The sequence below is a fragment of the Engystomops pustulosus genome, chromosome 1 (genome assembly GCF_040894005.1).
Source record: "Engystomops pustulosus chromosome 1, aEngPut4.maternal, whole genome shotgun sequence".
NCBI lineage: Eukaryota > Metazoa > Chordata > Amphibia > Anura > Leptodactylidae > Engystomops > Engystomops pustulosus.
Window position 1 is genome coordinate 70,298,977 of NC_092411.1, and position 16,662 is coordinate 70,315,638.

The 16,662-nt window shown below is 39.3% G+C and overlaps 1 protein-coding gene across 1 annotated transcript in view; it reads left to right on the forward strand.

Annotated features, from left to right (window-relative positions):
• The window catches only part of DNAH10 (dynein axonemal heavy chain 10), a 74,433-nt gene that overhangs the window by 24,982 nt on the left and 32,789 nt on the right, over window positions 1-16,662 (forward strand). Inside the window, exons 24-39 of the mRNA XM_072144322.1 lie at window positions 599-777; window positions 1,653-1,864; window positions 2,167-2,323; window positions 3,302-3,535; window positions 3,620-3,742; window positions 3,900-4,133; window positions 5,580-5,803; window positions 7,112-7,381; window positions 7,468-7,651; window positions 7,879-8,013; window positions 9,439-9,591; window positions 10,762-10,950; window positions 13,405-13,551; window positions 14,465-14,656; window positions 15,613-15,731; window positions 16,117-16,275. Of these exons, the coding sequence (XP_072000423.1) occupies window positions 599-777; window positions 1,653-1,864; window positions 2,167-2,323; window positions 3,302-3,535; window positions 3,620-3,742; window positions 3,900-4,133; window positions 5,580-5,803; window positions 7,112-7,381; window positions 7,468-7,651; window positions 7,879-8,013; window positions 9,439-9,591; window positions 10,762-10,950; window positions 13,405-13,551; window positions 14,465-14,656; window positions 15,613-15,731; window positions 16,117-16,275 (2,911 nt within the window). The remainder of the gene's footprint in view (window positions 1-598; window positions 778-1,652; window positions 1,865-2,166; window positions 2,324-3,301; window positions 3,536-3,619; window positions 3,743-3,899; window positions 4,134-5,579; window positions 5,804-7,111; window positions 7,382-7,467; window positions 7,652-7,878; window positions 8,014-9,438; window positions 9,592-10,761; window positions 10,951-13,404; window positions 13,552-14,464; window positions 14,657-15,612; window positions 15,732-16,116; window positions 16,276-16,662) is intronic.

Here is a 16,662-nt window from a genome sequence, read left to right on the forward strand (position 1 = left end):
ATCTTTCCTTGTGTTGCGGGCTGTGAATCGCTATGGAGAGGGGAGGGGGTCACCCCTCTTCCTCTTCATCGTGGCTGACCTATGCCCATCCGGCTGTAGATGACCGTAGATCTGATGGGAGTACACAATATGCAGTGCAGTCCGCAAACAAATTCTCTACTTATTTTGGAGATTATGGGTGGAGTCCTACATTGGTCACGACCCATAACTACAACCGTGTACCCCAGAGTCATCATTTCTGATAAATGCTAATTGCTGTTTATGATTATGAGTAGTAAGTACAGTCTGCAGCTTTTAGCAAGACCATAACTTATCTGAATGCTGGATTCAAAGTTATGATGGTTATTTCTTGTCCATAATATACTCCATACTGCTGCCACTTCTTTGTATGTAGGATGGCAAGATCTTCATTTCTCTGTGTGCTATGAATGAGAGATGTCAGAACAGCTAGTCTGGCTTATAGACTTCTATGATGGACAGATGTACTGTTAGTATAACAAAATGCTTATACATTAGATATAAAAATGCTTATCCTGAAAAGACAGGGATGATTTAAAATGACAACTGAGATATAAATGGCACATCTGGTTTCTTATAGGCTTACAGATTCTTGTAACATATGAAAAAGAGTTGGTGAAGTATGAAAAGAACAGACAAGAGTTGGCAAATGCTGAAAAACTTTTTGATCTTCCTATAACAATGTATCCTGAACTCTTACAAGTACAGAAAGAAATGAAGGGTCTACGTCAAATATATGATATCTACAGTGCACAAAAGGTTTGTAGACCAATATTTTATGCTTTGCTATTATATGCAGTAAAACACAAAAAGATTTTTTTAATGAATTCAAATTAATCTTTTGCATTCCGCATGAATTTGGGGGCTTTTTTTTCCATATGTTCCACTTCTCTAAAAAGGGGAAGCAGTGTAGTGCAAAGATCAAAAAACACAGCAGTGCTCCAAGTCCAGCTACATATAAAAATAAATATACATTTTTCACAGTACTTTTCAGTCTTTGTAAGACCTGAGGCTGTATAGCATCTGATCATTCGTTATGCATGCATGATGTAAAACCCTCACTTACAGCCATACTGTAGTATGGCAGTATATGGCAAGATCAGACACCCTGGGGTTAGAGTACTCTAGGACAGTGGTGGCGAACCTATGGCACTGGTGCCAGAGGTGGCACTCAGAGCCCTTTCTGTGGGCACTCAAGCCATCACCCCAGGACAGAGTTCACCAAACAGGACCAAATACATCAAATCTTCCAGCTGTCCCAGGCAACTTGTAGAGAAGCTATAATAAAAGTCTGAATTTGCCCTCCTTCTTTCAACTGTATTGGGGGGCCTCGGGCGGCCAATACAATTGAATGAAGTGGAAGACCAGGTAGCAGTAAGTTACTGCTTAAAATGCCATGTTGGCACTTAAAGGTAAATAAGTGGATTTTGGTTGTAGTTTGGGCACTCGGTCTCTAAAAGGTTCACCATCACTGCTCTAGGAGGTCTGAAATACAGTGACAGATCTGTAGACCTAATCTGGAAAGTGGCTATAAATGGATAGGTAGAGCTCTAGTCACGTTTTTATTTTTTAAAAATACAAGATGTTTTTCATTTTTTTGCAATCAGCACTAACAAAATTATACATATTTTTAGCTTGCCAAAGAAGAATGGTCACAGACATTGTGGGCAAACTTGAATGTTCAAATTCTCCAAGATGGAATTGATGGCTTTCTCAAAACATTCAGAAAACTTCCAAAAGATATTCGCAGCCTGCCAGTGGCTTTTTACCTTGAGTCAAAAATGAAAGAATTTAAGGACTCAATTCCTTTACTTCTTGATCTGAAGAATGAAGCCTTGAGAGACAGGTTAGAATTTTAATGATTGGATAGAATCAATAAAAATATCACCACATTAGCATTTAATAAGGGTGTTGCATTTGTTAAAAACATATTAAAATATGCTGCTTATTTTAAAGGAAGTGGCCATAAAAATTTCTTCTCTTTATTACTAAAAAGCTAATTATAATATGCACCAAAAGCTGGTTCCGTGCAAGTTTATTGATGGGACTGGATAAATCTATTCTTTAGATTTAAGCAATGAAATTTTGTGTTTATCAGCATTGTATTAAAACTTTGCTTACTTCTTGTACAATCTCTTGTCCTTGCAGACATTGGAAGGATCTGATGATCAAAACAGGGACAAGTTTTGAAATGAATCCTGATACCTTCACCCTGGAAAACATGTTTGCCATGGAATTACACAAGTATGCTGACGTCATAAGTGACATTGTAGCTTCAGCAGTTAAGGAGCTTAGCATTGAAAAGGTAAGACTTATGAGTTACAAACAAGTCACAAAATATAAAGATGTTTGTAGACCAGGCACCAATATGTAAAGATGGAGCTTTAATTTATTAAAAAAGAAACCTCAGAAATACAGTCCCAGTCGGCACATTCTTATAGGGAATCTTACAGCAGTTTTGACCATATAAAGATAGCAACCCTGGAGATATGTGTAGCCATACCTTTGTTTATGCTGTTAGTAGTGACATGACTTTGAAAAGTGAAGGTACAAATCTAGCTTTGCAAGGGCTCTGGTAGTTCTTTCCACCTGAAGAGCTTTCTGCTGTGTGCACTGTGCTTCTCCGCAGCCCAGGCCTCTGCTAAGAGTAGGAGCCGTAGCAGGATTTTGGTTGGATTTTGGGGAGGGGCTATTGAACAGTTCATTAATGAGAGCAGAGAACTCTTAAAGCTGAAAGACTCACCCAGAGCACTTGCAGGAGCTGCAAACCTGGATTTAAAGTAATTTCACATTCCTGATGCTAATTACTACATATGAAAAGGAATGATTACATGGCTCTCCAAGGCCTACACCTTGGAGAACTGCCTTCAGTTTATCATGGTCAAAACCGATGACGGATTCTCTTAGAACCTCTTCTCTTTCTATTCATATGATGATACATGACACTGTAAATGGCATCAAGGTGTAAAGAACAGCTTAATGGAAGGGACATTTTTGGACACCTTTTGCAATTTAGGTCGTTGCTGGTCATATAAAATTAAAATTGAACCCTAAGGAGAATATTATATGAGCTTTAGTGACAAATGCTACAGCTCATACTTTAGAGCTATTTGCCAGGAAGTTAAGGGTAAAACACAAGCTTTTTCACTTCAGACACTAATTCTCATATATAAAAACCAAGATAAGAGCAATATGTGAAAAATGAGTATCTCCATGTTAAGGAATGACTAATTTGCTACAAAATGGAAAATAACTACACATTTGCCGTTATTTTTGTTCACAGGGTGTTAAAGAAATTGTAGATACTTGGGAAAATATGAAATTTACTGTACAGAAGTATATAAAGGGGACTCAAGACCGTGGAAATATATTGGGGTCCGTTGATGATATTCTACAGATACTTGATGACAATGCTATGAATTTACAAAGTATTTCTGGGAGTCGCTTTGTTGGTCCTTTCCTGAACACAGTACAACAGTGGGAAAAAACACTTTCTCTAATCGGAGAAGTTATTGCAGTAAGTGTACAATTATTTTGTTTTTATTCACCCGTATATTTTTTGGTCCAAATAATCAATAACATTTTTTTGTCTGGTTTATAGGTGTGGATGGTAGTTCAACGAAAATGGATGTATTTAGAGAGTATATTTATTGGAGGTGATATCAGGTCACAGCTGCCAGAAGAGGCTAAAAAATTTGACAATATTGATAAAATATTTAAAAGGGTATGTATAAATGCCTTCATAACATTCATTTCATATGTACAGTTCAGGGCTTTGGCACCTCTCATGTTTGCTAATCTGACTGGACTGTTTTTGTTTGATTTAGTATTTTGTCTTAATAACAAACATAAGATATAATTGTCCTAATCTTGCCTTTCAGATAATGTCAGAAACTGTGAAAGATCCAGTAATAAAGCGTTGTTGTCAGGCCTCAAATCGACTGTTTGATTTACAAAACCTTAGTGAGGATCTTGAGAAATGTCAAAAAAGCTTGAACGATTACTTAGACTCTAAGAGAAATGCTTTTCCACGATTTTTCTTTATATCAGATGATGAGCTTCTCAGTATTCTGGGCAGCAGTGATCCCACTTGTGTTCAGGAGCATATCATAAAGGTAAACTCTAGTTACTATATTTTAAGGCATTGTCAACATGGTCATTGCTGGGCTGAAGAGCCTTGGAATGAGTTTATTGCTATATACCCAAATATTGTATTTTCATTAGGTTTCATGCACACAATGGGGATGTATGCTAGCAGCCAACAAAACGTTTCAGGGCATACACCGCTCCGCGTGCAAGCCGACTGCCCGCACCACAAATTATAGGGCAGCTGCTGCTCCTGCTTGTTTTGTGACCCATGCAGTTATTTTCTTTTGACTTCAGTGGTGTAAGGGGGTTCATGTTCCCCAAAGTGCGCACGTTTGTTAACTTGAGGCATAAGTTTGTGTGTGGTATTCCTATTTGGTTTGTTTGGTTGGGGGGATTGGGATGGAAAACCCTCCTGGTTTCTACAAAGTTGCAAAAATTAAAAGTGGAGATCATAATAATGAACTTTAATATACATTATTAAAGAAATGTTCATGTGCTCTTCTTTTTCCTCTGCCTTTCCTTCTTATATAAATTAAGCTGTAAATCATTGCTCTGTTCCAACACAGCTAATAGCTAAAGATAATGTTCCTAATGACTAAACTCTTTACAGTCTCTGGGGGTCTAACCCTTCAGTAAGATGAATTGTCAAGGGAAATACTCTCTAGTTATGGAAAGAGTTAATCTTTAACGTCTTAAGTGGGTGGACCTTTGAAAACTTTTAGATACACTGCGCACTGTAGGAGAGCAGAAAAAAAGAAAAGAGAAGCTACTTTCCTCAATTGAGAACAGTACGATGTACTTATATCACCTGTTATATGCATTTCTGAAATAAAATGGTTCAGTTACTTAAGTTGTAAGTAAGCATTAAAATAAAGTTAATGCAAACAGACATTTTCACCCAAAATAAAAGATGGAAATTTCATCAATATAGTCCATATATGGTCCTACATTGGACGCACCTTCCCAGCAGAATCCTAGAAGGAGTATTGGCCATTACTCCTCTATAGTGAACATGTAATCACCAGTAGGGAGCAAAAATGGATATGGATGCTTCATCAGAATAATTGGTCACCATGTGAAGGTTTATTTATTGGTTATCCAAGCATTAACTACTACTTCTTTCTAATGTGTATGGCCACAAATGATTCACTGACAGCACCCTACATGTTCTTATCAGCCTTCCTAAACTTCGAGGCCAAGTGAGATTTTAACCATCAAAAAAGTAGAGGTAGTCTATGGGGGGAAATGTACACATGGCACATTGTGATGCATATTTTTTATTGTTATTGTCCTTTTTTGATCTTTGTTTGATCTTTGACATCCAATGTATTGAATTGTAAAAGATCCTCTCTAAATATTTTGGACCTGAGGATGTGTGAAATGAAATGAGGATATTTAATTAATGTGAAGAAAAGGCTTTGCTATAACTACACTATATATAATGTATAAAATTAAGACTTGATTTGTTGCAGATGTATGATAACATTGCATCACTGAGATTTCAAGATGGAGACAGTGGTGAAATGTTGGCAACAGGCATGATATCAGCTGAAGGAGAGGTAATGGCATTCCGCCAGGCTATAGCTGCTGAAGGTCGTGTGGAGGATTGGATGACTGCTGTCCTTCAGGAAATGAGGAGAACCAACAGACTCATTACTAAGGAGGCTATATTTAGATACTGTGAGGATAAGAGCAGGTACTGTCATCACTCCAGTTATATTCTTCATGATAGTATTGTGTCAACAGTACATTTTAGTACTTCACCTCATGCCCTCTTATTTCATAATCTGAATAAAGTTTACATACAAATATTGGCCACCAGAATTTTACCACCCAAACCATCAAGGCAAATAAGCATACTTTTATTTAAGATATGACTCTTGTTTTCTCCCGGGCTGCCAGCGAACCACATCCCATTATTTTGACTGACAGCTCTGTATCTCTTCAAATCTTGGGCACTGCCCTACCTGTTGGGTACATTTTACAAATGTAAAGGGTAAATGCCATTAGATGAGATCCCTCTGGTCACATGACATGAAGTGCTGAATAGTGAGGAGGCATAATGGAGAGGAGTAGATGGGGGGTGCCATCTGAGCAGGACATGCCATCTCTGATGCCAGTTAATATAACATGTAGTTGATTTTATGGAGATGTAAGGGAAAACACTTTGTAGTTAAAAGAAGGGCATTTAGTTAATTGGGCTCTTTGGGAACTTATCACTAAGCATATTTGTGAAAATGTGTGACAGGTTCCCTTTAAACATGTCAAGAACTGACTTATATTTAGTATACACTATGCACAATAATCCCAAAAGGAGCCAACATGGCATGTCTGACAGTGGCATAGCATTTGGAACTTCAAAGCGGTCTACATGCAAATATAGGGGATTTTTTTTACGCGCCTCTGCGGCACTTAGCACTGAAATAATCACAAATGCTAGCCTATTCCCCCAATCTGCCAACTTCACGCCAGTGGGGCATGAAGAGGGATGAAGGGGAGGTTGGTGCAGCTGGCCTGGAATAGGCCGATGCGGGGCTTTACTGTCCCCACGCTGCTGCACTCTCTGCAGTCAGCAAATTTCCATATGGCATGGCGTAGAAATAAACGCTGCACAGGACCCCACCGGAGCCTCTTGATGTATCGGGTTGCGCAAGAGCAGTGGCAGGGCGCCGATGTATGATAAATAAGCCCCATAGTCTCTTTCTATGGGAGTAAGGCTCTGTTCCTACTATTGATATTATTTCTGTTATGCTCTTTCATTATAGAAGAGGAGAACAGAAACTAAATATGAAAGGTAATCGGAAGGTCTTGAATTCATCTTCTGTTCCCCATAGGATTATTAATACACAATCATGTTTGTTTAATTACAATGCCAAAATATCTTTCACTTGCTGCACTACCCATGGGATTTTAAATAGAATAGCCTAGATTTTACAGTTTTAACAATTAATGATTCATTACCTTATTAATGGTGTATTTTCCATGTGCATGTTGCATTTTACAGGGTAGATTGGATGCTGTTGTACCAGGGGATGGTAGTCTTGGCTGGTAATCAAGTCTGGTGGACCTGGGAGGTGGAAGATGTTTTCCGTAAGGTCAAGAAGGGAGAAAAACAAGCACTGAAAAACTATGCAAAGAAAATGCACCAACAGATTGATGAGCTTGTTACTCGTATCACAGAACCGCTAGCGAAAAATGACAGAAAAAAATATAATACTGTTCTCATTATTGATGTACATGCCAGAGACATTGTGGACATATTTGTGAGAGACAGGTAAGTTTAAGGTTAATACTAACATCATTCAGGGTGATCTAGCAAACAGGGATTGTGTCTGATGGAAATGTTAATCTTTTTGCTAGCATTATGGATGCCCGTGAGTTTGAATGGGAAAGTCAACTGCGTTTCTACTGGGATAGAGAACCAGATGAGTTGAATGTCCGCCAGTGCACTGGGACCTTTGCCTATGGTTATGAATACATGGGTCTTAATGGAAGGCTAGTCATTACACCTCTGACTGATCGGATATATCTCACTCTTACACAGGTAACTCAAAATACATCTAGTAAGTTTACATCTCCAGCTTTTACATTTCATCTTCCACCGTAAAATTCCAAGTACCATATAATCATGACGGACATTGGGGTCCGTAAGGGTCTTTTGAGGTCTGTCTTGACAATCTTGTCTTGTATAATTGATCAGAAAAACAAAATATGTACAAGATTATAAGTGCTCTGCTGGTAATGTAGATTCTAATGTGTCTTGTCTTCTAGGCACTCTCCATGTATTTAGGTGGGGCACCTGCAGGACCAGCAGGAACTGGTAAAACTGAGACCACTAAAGATCTGGCTAAAGCTCTTGGGTTGCTGTGTGTGGTGACAAACTGTGGTGAAGGCATGGACTACAAGGTACTTGAGAATAAAATCCAATATGTATTTTGCTGTTCAGCACTTGGATGAAATCTAAGGTATCTTGCGATCAGGATTTGCAAGCCAAAACCACGAATGGTCCAAAATATGTGACGGATACAGATCATTTCATTGTGACTTTTCTCTTTGTAGGTTTCACTTTAGGTTTTGGCTTACAAATACTGATGCAAAATACTGATCAATACTGAGTGTTGATACCCTTAAGCTAAACTATGTTGCGGTTTGCAGTTTGTGCTTAAACTGTGGAGCGATAGGACAGATTACACTTGCTGAAATCATTTGGAGGCAGATTTGATTTAGTATAAAAAAATATATATACTGCCATTCAGTCTTAAAATTCACCCTTTTCCGGTTGACAGCGTGTCAGATCTAAGAGGCTGTGGCCTCTTGGTAGACCCAGAAGCCATCTCTGCTAGTTCAGACCTGTAGACCAGGTCTGATCTGGCTGAGATTTTACATATAGAGTCACATTTACTAAGGGTCACACGCTGCATTTTTGTTGGACTGTGCACCTTCTTCTTCATGGCTAAAACATCTTGCACAGGTATTTAAGAAGTGTCTACACTGCGATTGTGTCACACGCAACCCTTTCGTGGAGCAGCTGCGCTGGCTTCCATGCAACACAAATTAGGGGGCGTGCTGTCGGACGGTCCGACTGATTCTGACCTAGCGCCGTATGTAACTTTCAAATTGTGTGGCACTACGTATGTTAAAGGAGCACCACAAAAAAGATGGTGAACTCTGTCAGACCTGAGTGGGGAAGCGACACAATCATGATTTTTGGTGCACATTCATGATTTTTGGTGCACTATCTTAGTGAATTGCCGCACACATACAGAAAACTTCCATAGAAGGCATAATGTGAACTGAACCTATGAAATAAGCCTATTCCTCTGCAATAATTGGAATCTCCTGCCAATAAATACACATCTTCAATAAATATATCAAATGTAAAACACAGTGCTTATAGTACAGTACAATACAGTACCTACTTATGGGTACAATACCCCACTTCCCCAAATAAAACATTAGGGCAACCAAAGAATTTGATCTACACATAATTCCTTTGTATCAATTCCTTTTTCTACACATAACAGTTATAAATGCTACACAATCCATATCATGAAAATCGATCCATCAGTCATTATTGACAATAATAATCCTTTTATGTTACAATCAAGTGCCTGGGTCAAGTAGCAATAAACGCTATGCATTTACCCTCTTACTGTCTTATGTTTAGTGTATGCATAGAATGTATTCACAAACATAAATTACATTGTTGTCATCTTACACATTGACAGATATTTCATAGCATATAAATTTTATTTTGTCTTCTTGACAGTGCTTTCTTGTGAAATGTTGTGTTGTTCACAAGTTTATTGTTTGTAATTTTTTTTTTTGCAGGCTGTTGGAAAAATCTTCTCTGGTCTAGCTCAGTGTGGCGCATGGGGCTGCTTTGATGAGTTCAATCGAATTGACGCCTCTGTACTCTCGGTTATTTCCTCCCAGATACAGACTATACGCAATGCTTTAATGCATCACTTGAAGAGATTTCAGGTGAGAGCTTCCTCTAGCTGTATCTCTAAGGCTACTTGCAAATGATTTGTGCAGTTATACAGAACACAAATATCCATCCAGTGGACCATTGTTTGCATCCCACGTGTCATCCGCCGGTGAACTGCGCTCACACACCAATGACCATGAAAGTGACAACCCAGGATGCAAACATGGGCAGGAGTAGGACCTGTTCCATATTTTGCATTTTGGGTAGTTGGCTCAAACATGAGACCGTGGAATACTTCTTTGTGCATGGCCCATTGAAGTGGCCACTTTACCTAATGTATTTCGTAATGTGTGTGTGGGGAGATATTAGGTAATTTACTAATATACATCCAATAATAGTTTTGCACTGCTTTCTTGATATGTAAAGTGAAGCCTCCGGTCTTTAGCCTCATCAGCCAGACATTCCTGTCCATAAAATGGCTGCAGATGGAGGGTCGTGTGATCTTTAAATGTCTATGAACAATCGCCAGTTAGTGATCACATGACCCTCCATCTGCAGCCATTTTATGGTCAGGAATGTCTGGCTGATGAGGTAGAAGACAGGAGGCTTCACTTTACATATTAAGAAAGTAAAGCAGAAGCAGAACTATGTTAGACCCTTTGTACTTGTCGGCCTGGGAGGAGGAGCTGAGTATTAAACTGTCGGACAGTGATAGAAACTGGATTCTACATCATCCATATGGTTTCTCTAGATGTGTGAGATTACAGGAGAGCCATTTTAAGTTGTTGGCGAGGTGGTACAAAACACTAGAGTTATTACGAAGATGGGGTCTCCACCGTACAGGCCAATGTTGGAGATGTAATAGAGCAAACGGTTCATATGAACGTATATGGTGGCACTGCCCCCAGATATCTGCGTTCTGGTTGGACATACAGAAAGAAATCAGAGAAATATGCTCTCCCAATATGACAATAGATCTACCCCTCATATGCCTAGGCTTATCCCCATGGGGTCTGAGGTTGTCCCCAACCAAACTGGTCACACATTTATTATAATTATACATTAATTATATATGTATACATATTTTTTTTTTTGCTCAAAATGACAGTTACACTTAAAATATATAGATCCTGTATATTCCACATCTGTTACAATACAAGCTTCTAATATCCCCACCACCAAAAATGTGTAATTTGAATTTATTTTAACATATTTCTTTGCAGTTTGAAGGTCAGGAGATTGCTATGGATGCTCGTATGGGGATCTTTATTACAATGAACCCTGGTTATGCTGGTCGTACAGAATTACCAGAATCAGTGAAAGCTCTGTTCCGGCCTGTGGTTGTGATTGTACCAGATCTCCAACAAATCTGTGAAATTATGCTATTTTCAGAAGGATTTCTTTTGGCCAAGGTAAGTTAAATGATTTACATATATGATTATTATATATTATGATATAGCAGGGGTCCCCAAACTTTTTACATAGGGGGCCGCTCGCTGTCCCCCTCAGACGGTTGGAGGGCCGGACTAAAGTCTAAAAGTAAATAGCGGTACATGTGACCGCATCCATAATACACTGGCACCCCCCTCAATTAATTATTTAATATACCGGTACTGCACCCCCTTGTGAACTATTTTATATATTGGCCCAATTAATTAATTAATATACTGGGATCTCTTTCCATTAATTATTGAATATGCCTCCCCCCAAATTAATTACTAAACTGCCCCTCATAATTACGGTAATTATTTCCTATACCCTCACCATTAATTATTCCCTACGCTGCCCCCTCATAATTAATTATTTCCTATTCTACCCCTCATAATTAATTATTTCCTATTCTGCCCCTTATAATTAATTTTTTTCCTATGCTGTCCCTCATAATTAATTTTTTCCTATTCTGTCCCTCATAATTAATTATTTCCTATGCTGCCCCTCATAATTAATTATTTCCTATGCTGCCCCTCATAATTAATTATTTCCTATGCTGCCCCTCATAATTAATTATTTACTAATCTGTCCCTTATAATTATTTCCTATGCTACCCCTTATAATTAATTATTTCCTATTCTGCCCCACATAATTAATTATTTCCTAAGCTGCCCCTTATAATTAATTATTTCTTATTCTGCCCCTCATAACTAACTATACTAGTCCCCAGTCGCCACAATCTTTTTACTGCCCTTTAATAAAAAAATAAAAACCCTGTACTCACCTAAGTTTTCTATCTTCTTGCCGCGTCCGGGAAGGAAGGGGCGCGCGGCCGCGTGATGACGTCATCGCGCGACCGCGCAGCCTAGTTCATGGAGCGATGTGCGCCGGGGTTGTATTCCGGCCACATCGCTCCAATAATAGTGCTCGAGCGGTCGTTTCCGGCCGCATCGAGCACTATACAGTGACGGGCAGGAGCTTCCTGTCCGGACGGACGGAGGCTCCTGCCCGACTGTCGCAGGCCGCGAGGGCCCGGCGCTGGCGCGCAAAGTGTCGGGGGCCGGATCGAAACGGTCCGCGGGCCGCATGTGGCCAGCGGGCCGTAGTTTGGGGAACCCTGTGATATAGTAACATCTATTATACTTCTAAATGAGATTAAGAGTTCATACACCTTCAAGTTTCCACTCTGCTGATCACTTTTATTAAGATGAGGGTTTTGATCTGAGAAGCAAAAATTACATTGACTTTAAAGGGACATGTATTATTCATTCTAGTCACTATATGACTTAGCCCATGTCTCCTATCTCACTTCTCCTCCCTTTGACTGACACCATTCTGTTCTCTGCTTTGCAGAAGGGAGGGGGAACGAGGGAGATGCCAAAGTCATGGGCTAAATCACATCACACAGTGACTCACATGATTAATACACATTTATTTGTGACTCACTGCTCCTTCTGGCAGGGTTCTACGTAATCTTACAAAATTCATTTTCTGTGGATAAGAACTATGCATTTTCTAGCTAAACAGTGTGGCAATAGTTAGCATAATGCTATGGGAACCTCTCATTAGGTGCATTAGTGAAATTCTGGTGACGGGTTCCCTGTAAAGGAAATATGCCACCAGAATCATGGATTATAAACCAAGCACACTTTTACATGCTGGTCTGTGCCATCTCTGGTAGGATCCGCTCCTCTTTTTGCTACTTATGCCCTTGTGTTTACAAATAAAAGGCTTTAAAAATTATGCAAATAAGCCTTGGGGGGCTCTAGGCTTGTTAAAGTAATTTTTTGTAAAAACAAAGGCATGAGTAGCGAAAATAAGGGTGGATCCTGACAGAGGGGGCACACACCAGTATGTCAGTGTGATTGGTTTACAAAGATATTATAAAAGAAATTTACTACAAGACTTACGAAATGTCCCCTGACATGTAGATTGTCCTTGTACATCTAATTCAGAAAAGGGAGCTTTCTTACTCTTCTCTATAGAGTTGATATTTTTGCATAGGGGGTGACTGAATGACAGCACAATGCACATGTTCCTCGGGGTGCTACTTTATTAGTGCAACGCTTTGTACATGTATGTGACATGAGTAGTCCAGCTGCGTAGTTCAGCCATAACTGAGAGGAACACAATAATACAGATCCCAGCCAATAAACCCCTAAGATGCCACAAACATTATTGACTGTAGCATACAAAGTGATATCTGATATTTATCACAGCAATATGTTTATTGTGTAGTGATTGCTATTGCAGCCTTGAGCATAATGATAATTAGAGGTAATTTAGGGTTATTTATATTGGCTACTCTTTCAACTACTAAAATGAAGATGATCTGAAGATTTTGTTCATATTATTTCTAAAGATCAATGTAATAAGACTGAATGTAAAGCATCAAGGCTGTTTTTTTAAGTACTAATGATTTTATGGTTTTCTAGAATTTGGCTAAAAAGATGACCGTGTTATATAAACTTGCCAAAGAACAACTTTCAAAACAGCATCATTATGATTTTGGATTGCGTGCTCTAAAATCTGTGCTGGTGATGGCTGGGGAGTTGAAGAGAGGTTCACCAGACTTGAGTGAGGTATGTATATTGTATCCTATCAAAAATGTTCCTAAGAACCATTGTATGGAAGAGTAAGTAGTTCAGACTCCTAAAGAAAAGTCCTACTACCCTGCAACTTGGCTGATTTTAACATCTTAAGCCTCTTCTGCCTACTGGTTGCTTTCATGTGAGTTTCAATATAGTTCTGCTTCCCTTGCCTCTTCATAGTCTTCTTGCTTCTGGTTTATTCTCCTCTCACCCACCTACCTTCATGTTCTAAAGTCAACTTCATTGCCTTAATGTTTATCATCAGTCTCAGAAAAAAAAGAAAACTGGCAGAGATTATAGCTGAAATCTCCACCAGGTCAGACCTGGTCTAAGTAGGTGAGAACTGGCAAAGATGGCTTCTGGATCTACTAAGAGGCCAGAATATCTTCAAAGACCTTGGACCCCATGTGCCAGTAGGGGGGACCCCATGTGCCGGTGGGGGAATTTTAATACTGGCGTTCAAAATTCCTCTGATTGTATCTCTCTACGTTGGTGCCTTGACTTTGTTGTTTGTATGTTAATCTTTATAAAAAAAATTGGAATGATTAAAGTTTTTTTTAACCAGAATGGAAAGGTGGCTACTGTTCTGGCTGACCTTTCACTGCATAACTTAGTCATTGATGTAACTAGCTTCCCCAGTGATATGTAAAGTATACAGTGGGAGGGACCTTTTATCTTGCAGACAGGTCAGGTTTAGTGTTAAAACTAAAAGTTCAGAAAAAAGCAGCATTTATGGACATTTCAGCAACATGGTTGTTTTTTTTAAATTTAAAATAGAAATCTGATGTTCACTTTGTAAATGTTTTTGGCTAAGATGTCTCCATGTCTTTGAAATGCTTTGGCTAAAATTTCTCCATTGGTTAAAGGTGCAAAAGTTTCTAAGGTTGTTCACTTTTTTTGTCAGGATGTTGTTCTGATGAGGGCACTGAGAGACATGAACCTTCCCAAGTTTGTATTCGAAGACGTTCCCCTGTTTCTTGGCTTAATTTCGGACTTGTTCCCGGGACTTGACTGCCCCCGAGTTCGTTACCCCAACTTTAATGATGCAGTAGAGGAGGCACTTACAGACAATAACTATATCTTGCTTCCTGTCCAGGTATGTGAAATCTAGAGCATGTAACTTGTTGACTTTTTCAACTAAAAACACTGAGCCAAAATGTAAAGGCCTAGGATAATAATAATAATCTTTATTTATATAGAAGCCTCATATTCTGTAGGGCTTTACAATTCATAGGGGACATATGCAAATAAAATAAGACATTACAGTGTACAGACAGTCATGTGGAACAATAGGAGTGAGGACCATGCTCCCAAGAGCTCTAAGTCTATGAGGATGAGGGGGTGACACAAGAGGTATAAGAGGTTGTATAATGGTCCAGCCATTCTTTATAAGGGAATACAATAAAATAATTTAATAAATAAAGATGCTGCTACTTGAACCAGCCATCAGCTGCCATCTTGTATATTAAAGGAATCCTACCACTTGATCCGGGCCCAAATGACCTCCTCCTTGGCCTAAATCCCGGCCCAAATGACCTCCTCCTGGGACTGAGAGCCGGTGACGTAACTTGGTTCACGGCACTTCTTGCGCATGTGCAGTCATTGAATCTCGCACAGCTGCAATGTGTCACAACCGGCTGTGCAAGATTCACTGCCTGTACATGTGCGAGAAGTGCTGAGAGCCGAGTGACGTTGCCGGCTCTCGGTCCAAGGAGGAGGAACACAACGAAGATGGGGCGTGCATAATTAAATATCTGAGGTGCACGGAATTGCCAGGGTGACGTAAGTGAAGCGCCGAAGCTTCATTTTTTATACATTATAGAATCCTTTTTTTTGCTTAAACTATCGGTTTTTGTCCCTAAACAAAATATGTCCTGGGGTCAGTGGTACAGAGCCCAGAGGGTGGTGTGGGGAGGTCATTTCGGCCGGGATCAAGTAGTAGGTTTCCTTTAAGTCCGAGAAAGAGGGATGCCTGTTGCTTTGTATAGATTGTGCTGTTTTAAACTTGGGCTTTTATAGGATGTTTTAAACATTTTTTAAATATTTTTTTAGGTAGACAAAGTTGTTCAGATGTATGAAACCATGTTGACACGTCACACTACCATGGTAGTTGGTCCCACAGGTGGTGGAAAGTCTGTTGTAATAAATACATTGTGCTTAGCACAGACTAAGTAAGTACCGACCATCAAATTATCAGTCTGGGATTCTGTACTTTGTCTCAGAAGTTGGGGTTAATTTGCATTTTTTTTTTCATTTTGTTTGTTTCTTTTGTAAACGCATTTGTCGTTTATTTTATATTTTAACCTAGTACATTCTCAGTAAATCTTTTCATACATAATTTTTATGCCGCCATGTATCAATAAGTGAGTGTTTACAGGAAGGCCTGTAAGTGCACCTCCCAGACCCAATTTGAGTTTGTGACCTAACTTGCATGGCTTTTAGCAGTTAGTGGACACATGTGGATAAGCTTCAATGCATTTTGGTTTACGTGCTTGAAAATGGTATGTTTATTACCAGTTCTTTAATTTAAAAATTTTTTCATTTCACCTTCTCTAGACTTGGTCTTACAACAAAGTTATATACGCTTAATCCCAAAGCTATGAGTGTGATAGAATTGTACGGTATCCTGGATCCAACAACAAGGGACTGGACTGATGGAGTCCTTTCAAACATCTTCAGGGAAATCAATAAGCCGACAGATAAAAAAGAAAGACGGTAAGACAGTGAGCCCTCATGCACATGCCCCATTTCTGGGCCAAGTGCTAGCCATATGGTTACGATGTTTTCACGGCTTACAGAAGGCCCCGTTGAATTTGAATGGCCGTATTTCTCACCGCACCATATTTGAGCCATGAGACGTCAACTCCAATAGAAGTCGCTTTGGGTAACATATTGGTGTCACACAGTCTGTATATAAGGGACTGTAAAAGGAATACGGTTACAAGGGCTCACAATGTAGTCCTGTAGTTTTAACCACAAACAAGCTTTGCAAATAGTTTTACATATCGTCTGCTGGTGAAATTACACTAGGAAAAGCTTTATTTACAATACAGTCGTTTTTTTATATTACTTTAGTATGTATAAGGTACCATGGACAGCTTC